This window comes from Entelurus aequoreus, linkage group LG25 (assembly GCF_033978785.1).
Source record: "Entelurus aequoreus isolate RoL-2023_Sb linkage group LG25, RoL_Eaeq_v1.1, whole genome shotgun sequence".
NCBI classification, from domain to species: Eukaryota; Metazoa; Chordata; class Actinopteri; order Syngnathiformes; family Syngnathidae; genus Entelurus; species Entelurus aequoreus.
The window spans coordinates 42068799-42089896 of NC_084755.1; the positions used below are offsets into that span (position 1 = coordinate 42068799).

At 39.9% G+C, this 21098-nt stretch overlaps 2 protein-coding genes across 2 annotated transcripts in view; both read right to left on the reverse strand.

The window, feature by feature from the left end:
• Positions 1-11514, reverse strand: part of LOC133642694 (E3 ubiquitin-protein ligase RNF12-B-like) — a 12014-nt gene extending 500 nt beyond the window's left edge. The window contains exons 1-4 of the mRNA XM_062037048.1: positions 11174-11514; positions 8250-9036; positions 3873-3972; positions 1-1039 (exon numbers count right to left, since the gene is read on the reverse strand). The exon at positions 1-1039 is cut by the window's left edge and continues 500 nt beyond it. Coding sequence (XP_061893032.1) covers positions 928-1039; positions 3873-3972; positions 8250-9036; positions 11174-11371 — 1197 coding nt within the window. The 5' untranslated portion in view covers positions 11372-11514 and the 3' untranslated portion in view covers positions 1-927. The remainder of the gene's footprint in view (positions 1040-3872; positions 3973-8249; positions 9037-11173) is intronic.
• LOC133642693 (bifunctional arginine demethylase and lysyl-hydroxylase JMJD6) lies at positions 11410-20784 on the reverse strand. The gene is made up of 6 exons (XM_062037047.1): positions 20400-20784; positions 18049-18437; positions 17701-17987; positions 13924-14059; positions 11755-11890; positions 11410-11700 (listed from the first exon to the last, which is right to left on the reverse strand). The coding sequence occupies exons 1-6, from the start codon at positions 20526-20528 to the stop codon at positions 11569-11571; spliced, it is 1209 nt and encodes a 402-aa protein (XP_061893031.1). The 5' UTR covers positions 20529-20784; the 3' UTR covers positions 11410-11568.
• Positions 20785-21098: the final 314 nt, after the last annotated feature.

The window sequence follows — 21098 nt, forward strand, 5'->3', positions numbered from 1 at the left end:
AATTCACAGTGAGTACAACTGTCTAGTGGGGAGTGAAAGCTGCAAATTCACAGTGAGTACAACTGTCTAGTGGGGAGTGAAAGCTGCAAATTCACAGTGAGTACAACTGTCTAGTGGGGAGTGAAAGCTGCAAATTCACAGTGAGTACAACTGTCTAGTGGGGAGTGAAAGCTGCAAATTCACAGTGAGTACAACTGTCTAGTGGGGAGTGAAAGCTGCAAATTCACAGTGAGTACAACTGTCTAGTGGGGAGTGAAAGCTGCAAATTCACAGTGAGTACAACTGTCTAGTGGGGAGTGAAAGCTGCAAATTCACTGTGAGTACAACTGTCTAGTGGGGAGTGAAAGCTGCAAATTCACAGTGAGTACAACTGTCTAGTGGGGAGTGAAAGCTGCAAATTCACTGTGAGTACAACTGTCTAGTGGGGAGTGAAAGCTGCAAATTCACAGTGAGTACAACTGTCTAGTGGGGAGTGAAAGCTGCAAATTCACAGTGAGTACAACTGTCTAGTGGGGAGTGAAAGCTGCAAATTCACAGTGAGTACAACTGTCTAGTGGGGAGTGAAAGCTGCAAATTCACAGTGAGTACAACTGTCTAGTGGGGAGTGAAAGCTGCAAATTCACAGTGAGTACGACTGTCTAGTGAGGAGTGAAAGCTGCAAATTCACTGTGAGTACAACTGTCTAGTGGGGAGTGAAAGCTGCAAATTCACAGTGAGTACAACTGTCTAGTGGGGAGTGAAAGCTGCAAATTCACTGTGAGTACAACTGTCTAGTGGGGAGTGAAAGCTGCAAATTCACAGTGAGTACAACTGTCTAGTGGGGAGTCAAAGCTGCAAATTCACAGTGAGTACAACTGTCTAGTGGGGAGTGAAAGCTGCAAATTCACAGTGAGTACAACTGTCTAGTGGGGAGTGAAAGCTGCAAATTCACAGTGAGTACAACTTGAGCTGCTCCTCCATGTCTCCTTCTGTCACCTCCAGCACTTCCTGGTTCTCCCTCAGCAGCAGCAAGATGGCCGCCAGCTGCTCCTGTTGCACTCTGGGTAGACATGAAGGATGCTGGACTTGATTCATACTTCATACTTGATTCATACTTTATACTTGATTATTGATTCATAGTGCATTCATACTTCATACTTGATTCATACTTCATATTTGATTCATACTTCATACTTGATTCATACTTCATATTTGATTCATACTTCATAATTGATTCATACTTCATACTTGATTCATACTTTATACTTGATTATTGATTCATAGTGCATACTTGATTCATACTTCATATTTGATTCATACTTCATACTTCATTCATACTTGATTCATAGATCATACTTGAGTCATAGTTCATACTTGATTCATAGTTCATACTTGATTTATAGTTCATTCTTGATTTATACTTGATTCATGGTTCTTACTCTATTTTTAGTTTATACTTGATTTATAGTTCATACTTGATTTATACTTGATTCATGGTTCTTACTCTATTTTTAGTTCATACTTGATTTATAGTTCATACTTGATTTCCACTTGATTCATGGTTCTTACTTGATTCGTAGGTCATACTTGATTCATGGTTCAACTGATTTATAATACATACTTTATTCAAAGTTCACACTTTATTCATAGTTCGTACTTGATTCATAGTTCATACTTTATTTTAAGTTCATACTTTATTTTTAGTTCATACTTGATTTCTACTTGATTTATAGTTCATACTTGATTCATTATTCATACTTGATTCTTAGTTCATACTTAATAGTTAATATTTGATTTCTACTTAATTCATAGTTCATACTTGATTCATTATTCATACTTGATTCTTAGTTCATACTTAATTAATAGTTAATATTTGATTCTTAGTTCATACTTCATTCTTACTTCATACTTGAGTTATAATTCATACTTTATTCATAGATACTACTTGATTCATTATTCATACTTGATTCTTCGTTCATACTTGATTCTTCGTTCATACTTAATTCATAGTTCATATTTGATTCTTAGTTCATACTTGATTCTTTATTCATACTTGATGCATAGTTCATACTTGATTCTTACTTCATATTGAGTCAGAATTCATTCTTGATTCATATATCATACTTGATTCTTTGTTCATACTTCATTCATAGTTCATACTGGATTCTTAGTTCATACTTGATTTAAAGTTCATACTTGAGACAGTTAATACTTGATTCATAGATCATACTTGATTCATACGTCACACTTGATTCATAGTTCATACTTGATTCATAATTCATACTTTATTGACTGTTCATACTTGATTCATAGTTCATACTTGATTCATAGTACACACTTGATCCATACTTCATACTTGATTCATGGTTCATACTTGATTCATACTTCATATTTGATTCATAGTTCATACTTAATTCATAGTTCATAATTAATTTCTACTTGAGTCATAGTTCATACTTGATTCACTGTTCATACTTTATAGTTTATACTTGATTTATAGTTTATAATTGATTCATTATTCATACTTGATTCTAAGTTCATAACTGATTCTTAGTTCATACTTGATTCATTATTCATACTTGATTGACTGTTCATACGTGATTCATTATTGTAGCTGTGTACAGTGTCACCTATGAACATTAGTGCCACCTAGCTGTGTACAGTGTCACCTATGAACATTAGTGCCACCTAGCTGTGTACAGTGTCACCTATGAACATTAGTGCCACCTAGCTGTGTACAGTGTCACCTATGAACATTAGTGCCACCTAGCTGTGTACAGTGTCACCTATGAACATTAGTGCCATCTAGCTGTGTACAGTGTCACCTATGAACATTAGTGCCACCTAGCTGTGTACAGTGTCACCTATGAACATTAGTGCCACCTAGCTGTGTACAGTGTCACCTATGAACATTAGTGCCACCTAGCTGTGTACAGTGTCACCTATGAACATTAGTGCCACCTAGCTGTGTACAGTGTCACCTATGAACATTAGTGCCACCTAGCTGTGTACAGTGTCACCTATGAACATTAGTGCCACCTAGCTGTGTACAGTGTCACCTATGAACATTAGTGCCACCTAGCTGTGTACAGTGTCACCTATGAACATTAGTGCCACCTAGCTGTGTACAGTGTCACCTATGAACATTAGTGCCACCTAGCTGTGTACAGTGTCACCTATGAACATTAGTGCCACCTGTGTACAGTGTCACCTATGAACATTAGTGCCACCTAGCTGTGTACAGTGTCACCTATGAACATTAGTGCCACCTAGCTGTGTACAGTGTCACCTATGAACATTAGTGCCATCTAGCTGTGTACAGTGTCACCTATGAACATTAGTGCCACCTAGCTGTGTACAGTGTCACCTATGAACATTAGTGCCACCTAGCTGTGTACAGTGTCACCTATGAACATTAGTGCCACCTAGCTGTGTACAGTGTCACCTATGAACATTAGTGCCACCTAGCTGTGTACAGTGTCACCTATGAACATTAGTGCCACCTAGCTGTGTACAGTGTCACCTATGAACATTAGTGCCACCTAGCTGTGTACAGTGTCACCTATGAACATTAGTGCCACCTAGCTGTGTACAGTGTCACCTATGAACATTAGTGCCACCTAGCTGTGTACAGTGTCACCTATGAACATTAGTGCCACCTAGCTGTGTACAGTGTCACCTATGAACATTAGTGCCACCTAGCTGTGTACAGTGTCACCTATGAACATTAGTGCCACCTAGCTGTGTACAGTGTCACCTATGAACATTAGTGCCACCTAGCTGTGTACAGTGTCACCTATGAACATTAGTGCCACCTAGCTGTGTACAGTGTCACCTATGAACATTAGTGCCACCTAGCTGTGTACAGTGTCACCTATGAACATTAGTCTGACCTCTGCTCCTCCTCCATCTCTTCCTTGCTCATCAGAGTCTCCAACTTGTTTAGTTTCTTTCCAGGAGAGAAGCAAACTTTTTCTTGGGAGGACACCGCTTCTGAAAAAACAATAAAGCAAAAATCGTTAGGACGTTTTATTTTGAAAATCAATCGTTTTATTGTGACCTCTCACTACATGTTAGTTTTATTGTGACAATCTTTTATGATTAACTTTTGTAGTACTTCAAAACTAAATACTTTTGTAGTACTCACTTCCAAACAAAACACTTTAGTACTTACTTCCAAACAAAACACTTTTGTAGTACTTACTTCCAAACAAAACACTTTTGTAGTACTTACTTCAAAACAAAACACTTTTTTAGTACTTCAAAACTAACCACTTTTGTAGTACTTCAAAACCACTTTTGTAGTACTCACTTCAAAACAAAACACTTTTTTAGTACTTACTTCAAAACAAACGACTTTTGTAGTACTTACTTCAAAACTAACCACTTTTGTAGCACTTCAAAACAAATGACTTTTGTAGTACTTACTTCAAAACAGACTACTTTCATAGTACTTACTTCAAAACTAACTACTTTTGTAGTACTTACTTCAAAACAGACTACTTTCATAGTACTTACTTCAAAACCAACTACTTTTGTAGTACTTACTTCAAAACTAACTACTTTTGTAGTACTTACTTCAAAACTAACCACTTTTGTAGTACTTACTTCAAAACTAACTACTTTTGTAGTACTTACTTCAAAACAGACTACTTTCATAGTACTTACTTCAAAACTAACTACTTTTGTAGTACTTACTTCAAAACTAACCACTTTTGTAGTACTTACTTCAAAACTAACCACTTTTGTAGTACTCACTACAAAACTAACTACAACCCCCAGAAGCAGTGAAGTTGTCAGGTTGTGTAAAAGGTAAATAAAAAGAGAATACAACAAATCCTTTTCAACTTATATTCAATTGAATAGACTGCAAAGACAAGATATTTCATGTTCACACTGAGAAACTTTGGTATTTTTTGCAAATAATCATGAACTTGGAATGTAATGGCAGCAACACATTGCAAAAAAGGCATGTTTACCAGTGTGTTACATGGCCTTTCCTTTTAACAACACTCAGTAAAGGTTTGGGAACTGAGGACACATTTTTGAAGTGGAATTATTTCCCATTCTTGCTTGATGTTCAACAGTCTCCCTTCTCATATTTTAGCTGCCACACATTTTCAATGTCTGGACTACAGGCAGGCCAGTCTAGTACCTGCACTCTTTTACTATGAAGCCACGCTGTTGTAACACCTGGCTTGGCATCGTCTTGCTGAAATAAGCAGGGGCGTCCACGATGGCAACATATGTTGCTCCAAAAGCTGTATGTACCTTTTAGCATTAATGGTGCCTTCACAGATGTGTAAGTTACCCATGTCTTGACCACTAATACACCCCCATACCATCACACATGCTGCCTTTTACACTTTCACCCTAGAACATGTCTTGACCACTAATACACCCCCATACCATCACACATGCTGCCTTCTACACTTTCACCCTAGAACATGTCTTGACCACTAATACACCCCCATACCATCACACATGCTGCCTTTTACACTTTCACCCTAGAACATGTCTTGACCACTAATACACCCCCATACCATCACACATGCTGCCTTCTACACTTTCACCCTAGAACATGTCTTGACCACTAATACACCCCCATACCATCACACATGCTGCCTTCTACACTTTCACCCTAGAACATGTCTTGACCACTAATACACCCCCATACCATCACACATGCTGCCTTCTACACTTTCACCCTAGAACATGTCTTGACCACTAATACACCCCCATACCATCACACATGCTGCCTTTTACACTTTCACCCTAGAACATGTCTTGACCACTAATACACCCCCATACCATCACACATGCTGCCTTCTACACTTTCACCCTAGAACATGTCTTGACCACTAATACACCCCCATACCATCACACATGCTGCCTTCTACACTTTCACCCTAGAACATGTCTTGACCACTAATACACCCCCATACCATCACACATGCTGCCTTTTACACTTTCACCCTAGAACATGTCTTGACCACTAATACACCTCCATACCATCACACATGCTGCCTTCTACACTTTCACCCTAGAACATGTCTTGACCACTAATACACCCCCATACCATCACACATGCTGCCTTTTACACTTTCACCCTAGAACATGTCTTGACCACTAATACACCCCCATACCATCACACATGCTGCCTTTTACACTTTCACCCTAGAACATGTCTTGACCACTAATACACCCCCATACCATCACACATGCTGCCTTCTACACTTTCACCCTAGAACATGTCTTGACCACTAATACACCCCCATACCATCACACATGCTGCCTTCTACACTTTCACCCTAGAACATGTCTTGACCACTAATACACCCCCATACCATCACACATGCTGCCTTCTACACTTTCACCCTAGAACATGTCTTGACCACTAATACACCCCCATACCATCACACATGCTGCCTTCTACACTTTCACCCTAGAACATGTCTTGACCACTAATACACCCCCATACCATCACACATGCTGCCTTTTACACTTTCACCCTAGAACATGTCTTGACCACTAATACACCCCCATACCATCACACATGCTGCCTTTTACACTTTCACCCTAGAACATGTCTTGACCACTAATACACCCCCATACCATCACACATGCTGCCTTCTACACTTTCACCCTAGAACATGTCTTGACCACTAATACACCCCCATACCATCACACATGCTGCCTTCTACACTTTCACCCTAGAACATGTCTTGACCACTAATACACCCCCATACCATCACACATGCTGCCTTCTACACTTTCACCCTAGAACATGTCTTGACCACTAATACACCCCCATACCATCACACATGCTGCCTTCTACACTTTCACCCTAGAACATGTCTTGACCACTAATACACCCCCATACCATCACACATGCTGCCTTTTACACTTTCACCCTAGAACATGTCTTGACCACTAATACACCCCCATACCATCACACATGCTGCCTTTTACACTTTCACCCTAGAACATGTCTTGACCACTAATACACCCCCATACCATCACACATGCTGCCTTCTACACTTTCACCCTAGAACATGTCTTGACCACTAATACACCCCCATACCATCACACATGCTGCCTTTTACACTTTCACCCTAGAACATGTCTTGACCACTAATACACCCCCATACCATCACACATGCTGCCTTCTACACTTTCACCCTAGAACATGTCTTGACCACTAATACACCCCCATACCATCACACATGCTGCCTTCTACACTTTCACCCTAGAACAGTCCCCATGCTTCTTTTCCTCTTTGGTCCACAGTTTCCAAAAACAATTTGAAATGTGGACTCGTCAGACCACAGAACACTTTTCCACTTTGCATCAGTCCATCTTAGATTAGCTCAGGCCCAGCAAAGTGTTTCTGGGTGTTGTTGGTAAATGGCTTTGGCTTTGCATAGTAGTTTTAACTTCCAGCGACCCATGTGGTGATATCCTTTACACACTGATGTCGCTTTTTGATGCAGTACCGCCTGAAGGATCCAAAGTGATTTCTCCAGATTGTCTGAACCTTTTGATATTACGGAGCGTAGATGGTGAAATCCCTCAATTCCTTGTTGAGAAATGTTGTTCTTCAACAATTAGCTCAGGCATTTGTTGACAAAGTGGTGACCCTCGCCCCGTCCTTGTTTGTGAATGACTGAGCATTTCATGGAAGCTGCTTTTATACCCAATCATGGCACCCACCTGTTCCCAATTAGCCTGTTCACCTGTGGGATGTTCCAAATAAGTCTTTGGTGAGCATTCCTCAACTTTATCACTCTTTTTTGCCACTTGTGCCAGCTTTTTTGAAACATGTGGCAGGCATCATATTCCAAATGAGCTAATATTTGCAAAAAATACCAAAGTTTGTCAGTGTGAACATGAAATATCTTGTCTTTGCAGTCTATTCAATTGAATATAAGTTGAAAAGGATTTGTTGTATTCTCTTTTTATTGACCATTTACACAACCTGACAACTTCACTGCTTTTGGGCTTTGTAGTACTTACTCAAAACAAACACACACACACACACACACACACACACACACACACACACGTTGAAGCACTCTTTAGTTAAGCATGTCTGAAACAGATGGTGGCTCCGCCTACAAACACGCTAAGCGGTTACACAATCACCATGGCAACCTGATCATGTTTGGTTGACACATTTTCCGTGGTCACATGACTTCCTGGTATGGAAACAGGAAGTTACAGGACTTAATACAGGGAAGAGTAAAAGTAGGATTTAGTCAGAGGCTTACCTTTAATCTCTGGTTCTGGATGGGGTTCTGCTCCAAGCTTGGTTGCTGGCTCAGCAACAGGTTCAAGGTTCTCTTCTGTGGATCTTGAGACCGGATCAGTTGTATTCACAGATTGTGAAACCGACTCAGCCTCAACCTCTAAGACCTCTTCAGGTTTGAATTCAGACTGGAAATCAGGTTCTAGTTCTGAAACTGGCTCTTCTTCTTTAACGACCTGTGGTACTGACACTTGTTCAGAACCTGGTAATGGAACAAAAACTGTTTCAAGCTCTGGTTCAGAGAAGGGTTTTGGATACGGATCCCTCTGTGCCACTGAAATCTGTTTCTGTGCAGGATCTGGTGCTAGTTCAGAAACTTGTTCTGGAATACAATTATTGTGTGCAACTGTTACCAGCTGAGGAACAATTTTTGAAACTGGTTTTGGTGCTACCAGTGGTTGTGGTACGGGTTCTAAAGCACTTGCTGGTTCTGGCTGAGGGGCCACTTCTAGAAGTGAAATGTTTGAGAAGACTGACTCCGAACTAGAAGCTGTTTCTTGAACACTAACTAATTTGCTGACTGACTGATTCGCTGGAAGGAGTTCTGAAACTTTAGGCCTTGTTGACGATGCCAAAAATGGGTCGAGCAGTGAAACTGGTTCTGAGATTGAATTCGGAAGTGTTTCTGGAGCAGACACTGATTCTGAATCAGAATCTTTGGATGTTCCCAGGACAGTACCTATAGAGGATTCTTTGACCGCTTTTGGAGTTCCTCCTGAAACGGATGTTGATGGTGCTTCTGGGACAGCCTAGCAAGATAAAATGTCAACATGTTAGCCTCGTCTTTTGATGTCCACAAGTCAACTGGACTTTGTCAGTTCTAATGCTGTTGGCGCAACGGAAGGAACCTAGACGGTCCTTCAGGGACTTCTAGCCTTTTGCATCCAGTCAGGATCCATTAGACCCAACGTTTTGCTTCAAGGACTGGTTGGACCACAAGATTCTTCTCGTGTCTCCATGGAAGCAAACTAATGCACTTGAAGCTGGTACATCCTCCAGTCAAGTAAAGAACGGTCTTGTTGGTGGACCTTGACTGCTGAAGGACAGTTGAACCCTGGGTGTGACCTTGTTACTTTCAGCTGACAACAACACATGAAGCCTCTTCCAGCTGTCAGATGGACCTTGTTAGGAACACTGAAGGGACCTTTTATTGGGAACACTGCAAGGACCTTTTATTGGGAACACTGAAAGGACCTTTTATTAGGAACACTGAAGGGACTTTTTGCTGGGAACACCGCAAGGACCTTTTTTATTAGGAACACTGCAAGGACCTTTTTTATTGGGAACACTGAAGGAACCTACCTATTTAATAATACCACCTTAACATTTGACAACCAAACAATTAAACAAGGCGACTCGGTAAAGAATCTGGGTATTATCTTCCGCCCAACTCTCGTTTGAGTCACACATTAAGAGTGTTACTAAAACAGACTTCTTTCATCTCCGTAATATCGCTAAAATGTGTTCCATTTTGTCCACTAGCGACGCTGAGATCATTATTCATGCCTTCGTTACGTCTCGTCTCCATTACTGTAACCTATTATGTTCATGTCTCCCTATGTCTAGCATTAAAAGATTACACTTGCTACAAAATGCGGCTGCTAGACTTTTGACAAGAACAAGAAAGTTTGATCATGTTGCGCCTATACTGTATATACCTTTATATACATATATACCTATACTGTATATACCTTTATATACATATATACCTATAGTGTCTCACCTGCAGTGTCTTCCTGTGCACTTAAGATGTGACTTTAAGGTTTTACTACTTAGGTATAAAATACTAAAGGGTCTATCTTGCTGATTGTATTGTACCATATGTCCCGGCAACAAATCTGCATTCAAAGAACTCCGGCTTATTAGTGATTCCCAGAGCCCAAAAAAAGTCAGCGGGCTATAGAGCATTTTCTATTGGGGCTCCAGTACTCTGGAATGTTCTAGCAGTAACAGTTAGAGATGCTACCTCAGTAGAAGCATTTGAGTCCCATCTTAAAACTCATTTGTATACTCTAGCCTTTAAATAGACCCCCCTTTTAGACCAGTTGATCTGCCGTCTCTTTTCTGCTCTGCCCACCTCTCCTTCGGGGAGAGGGGGGTCCCCACATCTGTGATCCCCTCCCAGGTTTCTCATTGTCATCCCATTGGATTGAGTTTTTCCTTGCCCTGATGTGGGATCTGAGCCCAGGATGTAGTTGTGGCTTGTGCAGCCCTTTGAGACACTGGTGATTTAGGGCTATATAAGTAAACATTGATTGATTGGTTTATTGAACTTTTAATTGGGAACACCGCAAGGACTTTTTATTAGGAACACTGAAGGGACTTTTTATTAGGAACACTGCAAGGACCTTTGATTAGGAGCATTAAAGGGACTTTTTATTAGGAACACTGCAAGGACCTATGATTAGGATTATTGCATGCTGAAACTCCAGCAAACAGCTAAAAGGTGACTTTGCTGTTAGTTTAATGTTTGATTTAGCTTTTTGAAAGGTCACAAGGGTGGAGGAGGACTGCGATCAAACGCTGACATGTTGGAACTAAGAGTTGCGGCTAATAAAATCTTGTCAGGGTGATGAGGACATGTTCGTTATCAAAGTATTTATCAATGATGATGAGTTATTGGTCTGTGCTAACAATTATGAAAGTGATGATTAAAGTATAACATGTTGTTAATCTATGATGACATGGTATATAATAAATGATACAAACAAAATGAATGTCTAATTGTGGCAAAGATGAAAATGAAAATATTTTCCAGCACTTTTCAAGTAGGTTGTCACTAAAAATAGAATCATCAGTAATTTTGCACAAGGAATTGCTATTATTGGGGTGACTAATATTCCAATATTGTAGCCATTATAATTAGGTCAGAAAAAAGTCAACAACCTGAGGCTGAAGTTGGAGCTCCTTGGAAAGCGGGGTCTTGGACTTCCTGTGCAGGACGACGGCCAAAAGGAAGGCGACAATGGCGGTGAAAAAGAAGACGAGGCTGAACTGCAGCTCCATGATGAAGAGGATGAGGAGGATGAAGAGCACACGGCTGTCTTCTAATCCTGCACACGTGCAAACACCACCCACACACATCCTGTGCACTTTCAAAATAAAGGCTGTTGAGATGTGAATCCTACAAAAGCCTTTATTGAGCAACACAAGTGAAAAGGCACCACTGGTCGTTGGTGATTCAAATTAACTCTCACCTTCCTCAATCCTCAAATCCAATGGACATTTTGTGCAAATACTTTACAAACAAGTTCAAGAAGATTTCCTCAGCAGTTTTTGTTTCAGCGAGACGAGCTCCTTTCCTTGCTGACACAGTCGTCCTGACCGTGCACGTCTCCGTTGGCCGCCGTGTTGCACGTGCGTCTCTTCTTCCTGCGGTGGGACACGCCGTCGCCCTCGGAGCAGGAGCCCACCTGCCAGGAACACGGGTGAGGACCGGCGCACATGTCCGGCGCACCACAACTTACGTCCGAGTCGGAGTCCGAGGAGCTGGACGAGGACGAGGACGAGTCGCTGGAAGTGTCTGATGCGATGCCAGTGGACTCCTGCAGGTCCACTCGGTCCGCCAGCGCTGCCAGGTCAGGTCGCTCCTGCTTCAGAACCCTCCAGCACACAAAGTGTTCAAGTATTAGCTACTCCAGTAGTTTTTCAACTATGTTAGTGACAGGCGTGGGATTTCAACTTCATGAAAAAGACTGAGAATAAGCCAGAGTGGGGGCATGTTTTAGTGTTTAAAGAATTGAAAAATGATCAACAGTTGACATAAATACATAGCTCATTCATCCAAATGAATCACTATTTCTGTTTCAGTCAGTTATTTAGTCACTACAGTCATGTGTTCACATCCACAGGAACCACATGGGTTAGTCTACTCTATACAGTTTCTGGGGACGGCGTTGTGCGGTTGGGAGAGTGGCCGTGCCAGCAACCTGAGGGTTCCTGGTTCGATCCCCACCTTCTACCAACCTAGTCACGTCCGTTGTGTCCTTGAGCAAGACACTTCACCCTTGCTCCTGACGGGTCGTGGTTAGGGCCTTGCATGGCAGCTCCCGCCCTCAATGTGTGAATGTGGAAATAGTGTCAAAGCGCTTTGAGTACCTTGAAGGTAGAAAAGTGCTATACAAGTATAACCCATTTATCGTTTTCAGTCACTATGTTATTTAGTCACTACTGTAATTGTGTTCACATCCACAGGAACCACATGGGTTAGCCTACTCTATACAGTATTTACAACCTTACTAGTGTTCACTTCACAGCCACAGACGGTTCCTCTAGTTATTGACATTATTTACACATTACTATGTCTGTTTCAGTCACTGTTATTTAGTCACTACTGTAATTGTGTTCACATCCACAGGAACCACATGGGTTAGTCTACTCTATACAGTATTTACAACCTTACTAGTATTCACTTCACAGCCACAGACGGTTCATCTACTTATTGACATTATTTACACATTACTATGTCTGTTTCAGTCACTATGTTATTTAGTCACTACTGTAATTGTGTTCACATCCACAGGAACCACATGGGTTAGCCTACTCTATACAGTATTTTGTTCACTTCACAGCCACAGACGGTTCATCTAGTTATTGACATTATTTACACATTACTATGTCTGTTTCAGTCACTAAGTTATTTAGTCACTACACTAATGTGTTCACATCCACAGGAACCACATGGGTTAGCCTACTGTATACAGTATTTACAACCCTACTAGTATTCACTTCACAGCCACAGATGTTGCATCTAGTTATTGACATTATTTACACATTACTATGTTATTTAGTCACTACAGTAATTGTGTTCACATCCACAGGAACCACATGGGTTAGCCTACTCTATACAGTATTTACAACCTTACTAGTGTTCACTTCACAGCCACAGACGGTTCATCTACTTATTGACATTATTTACACATTACTATGTTATTTAGTCACTACAGTAATTGTGTTCACATCCACAGGAACCACATGGGTTAGCCTACTCTATACAGTATTTACAACCTTACTAGTGTTCACTTCACAGCCACAGACGGTTCATCTACTTATTGACATTATTTACACATTTCTTGGTCTTTTTCAGTCACTATGTTATTTTATCAAAAAGACGGACCAAGATATTAACACACATTGTAGGTAAAAAAAAAAAAAAAAAAGCAGAAAATGCTAGTAAAAATAGGATATTATAAGTAATATGATCATAAAACGGAGACGGATTAATGTGACTTTGAAAAAGTCACAATAATATTACTAATAATATTAATGCTTTTATATTGAATACCGCTCATTTCCTGGAGAATCAGCTAAGATGCTAATCGCTAGCTAGTGCGCTCATAGCTCATAAACAACACAAAAGTCTTTTCTCATGAAAACATCATAACCAAATTTCAACTTGTATAAAAATGTTTTGTTTTTGAGCAACTAACATGTTAATTTGCACACTGTACATGTTTTATCACAGTTATAAATGTGAACATCTGCAACAGGAAGTGATGTTCACAGTTGTGAATCTTGAACCTACAAGCTGTGCTCCCTTCTATGGGGGTTTTTATGGTGCGTTCAAGGTAGTAGGACACCACAACACCAGCCAGAAATAATCCATAATATGACATTTTGTGGAGTTCAATTGTTACCTGTACCACTTCCTGGACAGTTTGGGCCGACCTCGTACAGTTTTGTGCCAAACGATGGGGAAGTTAGTGGTGCTGGCGAAGTTCTGCGTGATAGCGATGGTGGTGTCCAAGTTGAGCACCACATGCCACCATCCTCCTGCAACAACAACACACATTCACTCTTAACACCATCCTTTTCTCATCCTTTGCTTCTTTGGTCAGAAGGGAACAAATCTGAGTCTGAACAGCCATGAAACATCTTCACTGGTAAGTTGATGATAACTTGACCATGAAACATCTTCACTGGTAAGTTGATGATAACTTGACCATGAAACATCTTCACTGGTAAGTTGATGATAACTTGACCATGAAACATCTTCACTGGTAAGTTGATGATAACTTGACTATGAAACATCTTCACTGGTAAGTTGATGATAACTTGACTATGAAACATCTTCACTGGTAAGTTGATGATAACTTGACTATGAAACATCTTCACTGGTAAATTGATGATAACTTGACCATGAAACATCTTCACTGGTAAGTTGATGATAACTTGACAATGAAACATCTTCACTGGTAAGTTGATGATAACTTGACCATGAAACATCTTCACTGGTAAGTTGATGATAACTTGACCATGAAACATCTTCACTGGTAAGTTGATGATAACTTGACCATGAAACATCTTCACTGGTAAGTTGATGATAACTTGACTATGAAACATCTTCACTGGTAAGTTGATGATAACTTGACTATGAAACATCTTCACTGGTAAGTTGATGATAACTTGACTATGAAACATCTTCACTGGTAAATTGATGATAACTTGACCATGAAACATCTTCACTGGTAAAGTGATGATAACTTGACTATGAAACATCTTCACTGGTAAGTTGATGATAACTTGACCATGAAACATCTTCACTGGTAAGTTGATGATAACTTGACCATGAAACATCTTCACTGGTAAGTTGATGATAACTTGACTATGAAACATCTTCACTGGTAAGTTGATGATAACTTGACCATGAAACATATTCACTGGTAAGTTGATGATAACTTGACCATGAAACATCTTCACTGGTAAGTTGATGATAACTTGACTATGAAACATCTTCACTGGTAAATTGATAACTTGACTATGAAACATCTTCACTGGTAAGTTGATGATAACTTGACTATGAAACATCTTCACTGGTAAGTTGATGATAACTTGACCATGAAACATCTTCACTGGTAAGTTGATGATAACTTGACCATGGTAAGTTACCAGTGAAGATGCTTCATGGTCAAGTCATCATCAACTTACCAGTGAAGATGTTTCATGGTCAAGTTATCAACTTACGAGTGAAGATGTTCACTGGTAAGTTGATGATAACTAGACCATGAAACATCTTCACTGGTCTAGTGAAGATGACGTTCTAGAAACATAAGCGGCAGCTCAGCTCGCTCGCAGTCCTTGAGGTGAAGGCTAATTAGCTTTTAGCGTAAGGTTAGCTCACTGTGCGGTGTGTGTGAGTGTGTGTGTGTGTGTGTGTGTGTGTGTGTGTGTGTGTGTGTGCCCCACATGAAACGAACAGCAAAGCCCGGTCTTTTAGTGGTTAACTGTAGGTCATTAATGCTAGTCTTTCTCTCCTTTTTCTGTGTTGATTGAGCTGTGTTGAAGCAGCAAAAAAGGACATTATGTTAAATGAAGAGTTTCTGTCTCTGATAGTTGATATAATAATGTAAGTACATCATTAAGCCTACATGAACTACATGGTGTTCAGGGATGAATAGTCTCTCCTATTGCTATTATACTATTTTTTCAGCTATAGTTACATGAATCATTAGTAATGTAGCAGCCTAGTTTTGAATGGCAGGGTCCCTGCTATCACATGTTGATACAAATATAAACGCTAACTTACAGTAAGTCATTATTTTGACTTAGTAAATTAGCAAGTCAAAATATTGACTAAGTCATACTGACATACTTAGTATCTCAGGTAACTAGGACTGTTTTGTGTTTTAATTTTACTTTACGGAAAAAATATCAAGATATATATCATATATCAGCAAATGGATGTTATTTTGAAATGCTGAATATTTATATTTATTTTAACATATTATACTGTATCTTAGTAGTTTATGTTCAATGTGAATACTGTATCTTAGTAGTTTATGTTCAATGTGAATACTGTATCTTAGTAGCTTACGTTCAATGTGAATACTGTATCTTAGTAGTTTATGTTCAATGTGAATACTGTATCTTAGTAGCTTACGTTCAATGTGAATACTGTATCTTAGTAGTTTATGTTCAATGTGAATACTGTATCTTAGTAGCTTACGTTCAATGTGAATACTGTATCTTAGTAGTTTATGTTCAATGTGAATACTGTATCTTAGTAGTTTATGTTCAATGTGAATACTGAATCTTAGTAGTTTATGTTCAATGTGAATACTGTATCTTAGTAGCTTACGTTCAATGTGAATACTGTATCTTAGTAGTTTATGTTCAATGTGAATACTGTATCTTAGTTGTTTATGTTCAATGTGAATACTGTATCTTAGTAGTTTATGTTCAATGTGAATACTGTATCTTAGTTGTTTATGTTTAATGTGAATACTGTATCTTAGTAGTTTATGTTCAATGTGAATACCGTATCTTAGTTGTTTATGTTCAATGTGAATACTGTATCTTAGTAGTTTACGTTCAATGTGAATACTGTATCTTAGTAGTTTATGTTCAATGTGAATACTGTATCTTAGTTGTTTATGTTCAATGTGAATACTGTATCTTAGTAGCTTATGTTCAATGTGAATACTGTATCTTAGTAGTTTATGTTCAATGTGAATAATGTATCTTAGTAGTTTATGTTTAATGTGAATACTGTATCTTAGTAGCTTATGTTCAATGTGAATACTGTATCTTAGTAGTTTATGTTCAATGTGAATACTGTATCTTAGTAGTTTATGTTCAATGTGAATAATGTATCTTAGTAGTTTATGTTTAATGTGAATACTGTATCTTAGTAGTTTATGTTCAATGTGAATACTGTATCTTAGTAGTTTATGTTCAATGTGAATACTGTATCTTAGTAGTTTATGTTTAATGTGAATACTGTATCTTAGTAGTTGAATGTGAATACTGTATCTTAGTAAGTTATGATTGTGAATACTGTATCCTAGTAAGTTATGATTGTGAATACTGTATCTTAGTAGTTTATGTTTAATGTGAATACTGTATCTTAGTAGTTTATGATTAATGTGAATATTGTATCTGAGTTATTTATGTTTAATGTGAATACTGCATCTTAGTAGTTTATGTTTAATGTGAATACTGTATCTTAATTGTTTATAATTCATGTGAATACTGTATCTGAGTTGTTTATTAGTAGTTTATGTTTAATGTGAATACTGTATCTGAGTTGTTTATGATTAATGTGAATACTGTATCTGAGTTGTTTATGTTTAATGTGAATACTGTATCTGAGTTGTTTATGATTAATGTGAATACTGTATCTGAGTTGTTTATGTTCAATGTGAATACTGTATCTGAGTTGTTTACAATTAATGTGATTATTGAAGTTTAGATTGGGGAATATTTCCCAATGGGGAAAAACGTTAATGTCTTTTGTTTACATGTTAGCATTTAAGCTAGCTAACGAGCTATTGCTAGTTGGTCTCCATAATGTTAGCAATGTGTGGTTATCACTCTCACTTTTTCAATCTATTTCATTTAACACGGAGTTTTACAGCAGGTATGGTTATCAGCGTTTATTGGTAGTAAAACCCGATGACTTGCTCGCCACTGACCAGGCACAAAGACGGTCTCTCCAGGTCTCTGCAGGATCTCCAGCGGCGTGAACTGCGGAGGCCAGCCGGGCTGCTGCGTGCGTGGGTAGACCACGTTGAACCAGGTGATGGCCTCGTCCTGCTGGTTGCCTCCATCTTCTCGGCTCACCTTGATGAGATCTCGGGGCGTGTTGGTGGGGAACAGACACCACCTCTTATGACCCTGGACCAGAGCGTTCCAGGCGCTGGTTCCCAGCGGGTCAATATGGATGCCGGTGCCGGAGCGAGCCGGGCCCATCACAAACCACCTGAGGAGGAGAACCAGTTGCTTTGACCTGATGGAGGACATCTTCCATGTGGTAGACTCGCCTGTACGGGGGCCGGCGCTTCTCTCCTGCAAACTGGAAGAGGTCGTCGGTGAAGAAGTCGGGCACCTGGTAGTCCTGCAGCAGCTTCCTGCGCTTGGCGTGTTCGCCGTAGCTGCTGTCGAAGATGTAGAGCGGGCTGTCGTCCCGGGTGCTCTCCAGGTACTCCACATAGTACTTCATCTTCATCTTCACCGAGTAGCCGTCGTTGTCCTCGCCACATTTGAACTTCTGGTTGCGATACTTGCGCTTCAGCCGCTCCACAGTCCACTTCTCCCGTGCGGGCCAGGACTCCTGACAGTGGAGCAGAACCACGGGCCGGTAAGGCTTCTCAAAGCGCTGGATGAAGTCTTGTGGGCTCACACGTAACACGTCCACTCGCTCAACGTTGTCCTGTGTCACAGAAAATATTTATCTTGGATGACTTCTGATCAAATACACCTTCTACATATTATATACTGCTGGGGTTGTATTCTGCTTCTCATATTACATACTGTCTTACAGCTGGGGTTGTAGCCTGCATCATATATGATATACTGTCTTACAGCTGGGGTTGTATCCTGCATCATATATTATATCCTGTCTTACAGCTGGTGTTGAATCCTGCATAGGTGTTGCAATGCATAGGTGTAAACATGTGTTGCAATGCATAGGTGTAAACATGTGTTGCAATGCATAGGTGTAAACAACATGTGTTGCAATGCATAGGTGTAAACAACATGTGTTGCAATGCATAGGTGTAAACAACATGTGTTGCAATGCCCAGGTGTAAACAACATGTGTTGCAATGCCCAGGTGTAAACAACATGTGTTGCAATGCATAGGTGTAAACAACATGTGTTGCAATGCCCAGGTGTAAACAACATGTGTTGCAATGCATAGGTGTAAACAACATGTGTTGCAATGCATAGGTGTAAACAACATGTGTTGCAATACATAGGTGTAAACAACATGTGTTGCAATGCATAGGTGTAAACAACATGTGTTGCAATGCATAGGTGTAAACAACATGTGTTGCAATGCCCAGGTGTAAACAACATGTGTTGCAATGCCCAGGTGTAAACAACATGTGTTGCAATGCATAGGTGTAAACAACATGTGTTGCAATACATAGGTGTAAACAACATGTGTTGCAATGCATAGGTGTAAACAACATGTGTTGCAATGCCCAGGTGTAAACAACATGTGTTGCAATGCCCAGGTGTAAACAACATGTGTTGCAATGCCCAGGTGTAAACAACATGTGTTGCAATGCCCAGGTGTAAACATGTGTTGCAATGCCCAGGTGTAAACAACATGTGTTGCAATGCATAGGTGTAAACAACATGTGTTGCAATGCCCAGGTGTAAACAACATGTGTTGCAATGCCCAGGTGTAAACAACATGTGTTGCAATGCATAGGTGTAAACATGTGTTGCAATGCCCAGGTGTAAACAACATGTGTTGCAATGCCCAGGTGTAAACAACATGTGTTGCAATGCATAGGTGTAAACAACATGTGTTGCAATGCCCAGGTGTAAACAACATGTGTTGCAATGCCCAGGTGTAAACAACATGTGTTGCAATGCATAGGTGTAAACAACATGTGTTGCAATGCCCAGGTGTAAACAACATGTGTTGCAATGCATAGGTGTAAACAACATGTGTTGCAATGCATAGGTGTAAACAACAAACATGTGTGACGTCAATAAGCGAGTTTCCAATTGTCCATGCTGACAATGCCTCCCAGCTTCAGATATGTGCTACATTGTGTCCATACATTGTGTCCATACATTGTGTCCATACATTGTGTTCATACATTGTGTTCATAGATTGTGTCCATAGATTGTGTCCATAGATTGTGTCCATAGATTGTGTTCATAGATTGTGTTCATAGATTGTGTTCATAGATTGTGTCCATAGATTGTGTTCATAGATTGTGTTCATAGATTGTGTTCATAGATTGTGTTCATAGATTGTGTTCATACATTGTGTTCATACATTGTGTCCATACATTGTGTTCATAGATTGTGTCCATAGATTGTGTTCATAGATTGTGTTCATACATTGTGTTCATAGATTGTGTCCAAGCATGAAACCAAGGCGGTTTTAGATCATCTTATGATTGACGATGAGCGCGTGACGTCATATGTGTTCCTTCGTTAGAAGAATCTAGACGTTTCAGTTACGGTTAGGGCTGTTCCATTGTCGGGAGTGCAAATAGAACAACTTCCAGCCGACATCGAGTAGTGTGTAAATGATTCACAAGTCTGTCATGTCTTGTGTCGACGTGATGGGCAAGCCGCGGCTAGCTAGTGTTAGCCTAGCCTAGCTAACATGAGCTAGGCTAGGCTAACATGCTACACGAGTAGTTACCTTCACGGAGCTGTGCGACGTGTCGAAGGTTTCATGGTAATTGCGCTTTATCCAGTCTAAAGAGTCCTTTAACTCGGGTCTGGCGCTCCGTTTGGCCTCTTTAATCCTCTTCTTGCTCTTGTGGTTCATTCCTTCTTCTGCGCCTCAACAAATAGCTAACTTAATAGGCGCTAACGTGCTGCTCGTCATCAGTACTAATGAGCGGCGAATGAATCAGCTGGTCCAACAGGGCCCCATGGTCATTGTTATAAATGTAATGTAATGTTATAAATGTATTGTAATGTTATAAATGTAATGCAATGTTATAAATGTAATGTTATAAGATGTAAGAGCAGCAAGCAGTAGGTCACGCCAATGCTATTGCAACTGCTTGTCAAGCACCTGCCACGCCCCTAAAGCGGTTGTTGAAAGCTGATTGGTCTGACAACTTGCGTCCATTGGCTACAATGAATAATGGACCTTCCCGCCAGCCACATACGATGATTTGATTGGCTGACACGTTTTGCTTCTGCCGAACGTGCGCTTGCATTAAAGGACTGAGAAAAACTGGATTCCTTTGATTGACTCAAGTACGAATGAGTCACTGAAGCAAATCATGCGCAACAAGGCATTAGCCACACTCACTACGTGTTACCGTTTATATATATATATATATATATATATATATATATATATATATATATATATATATATATATAT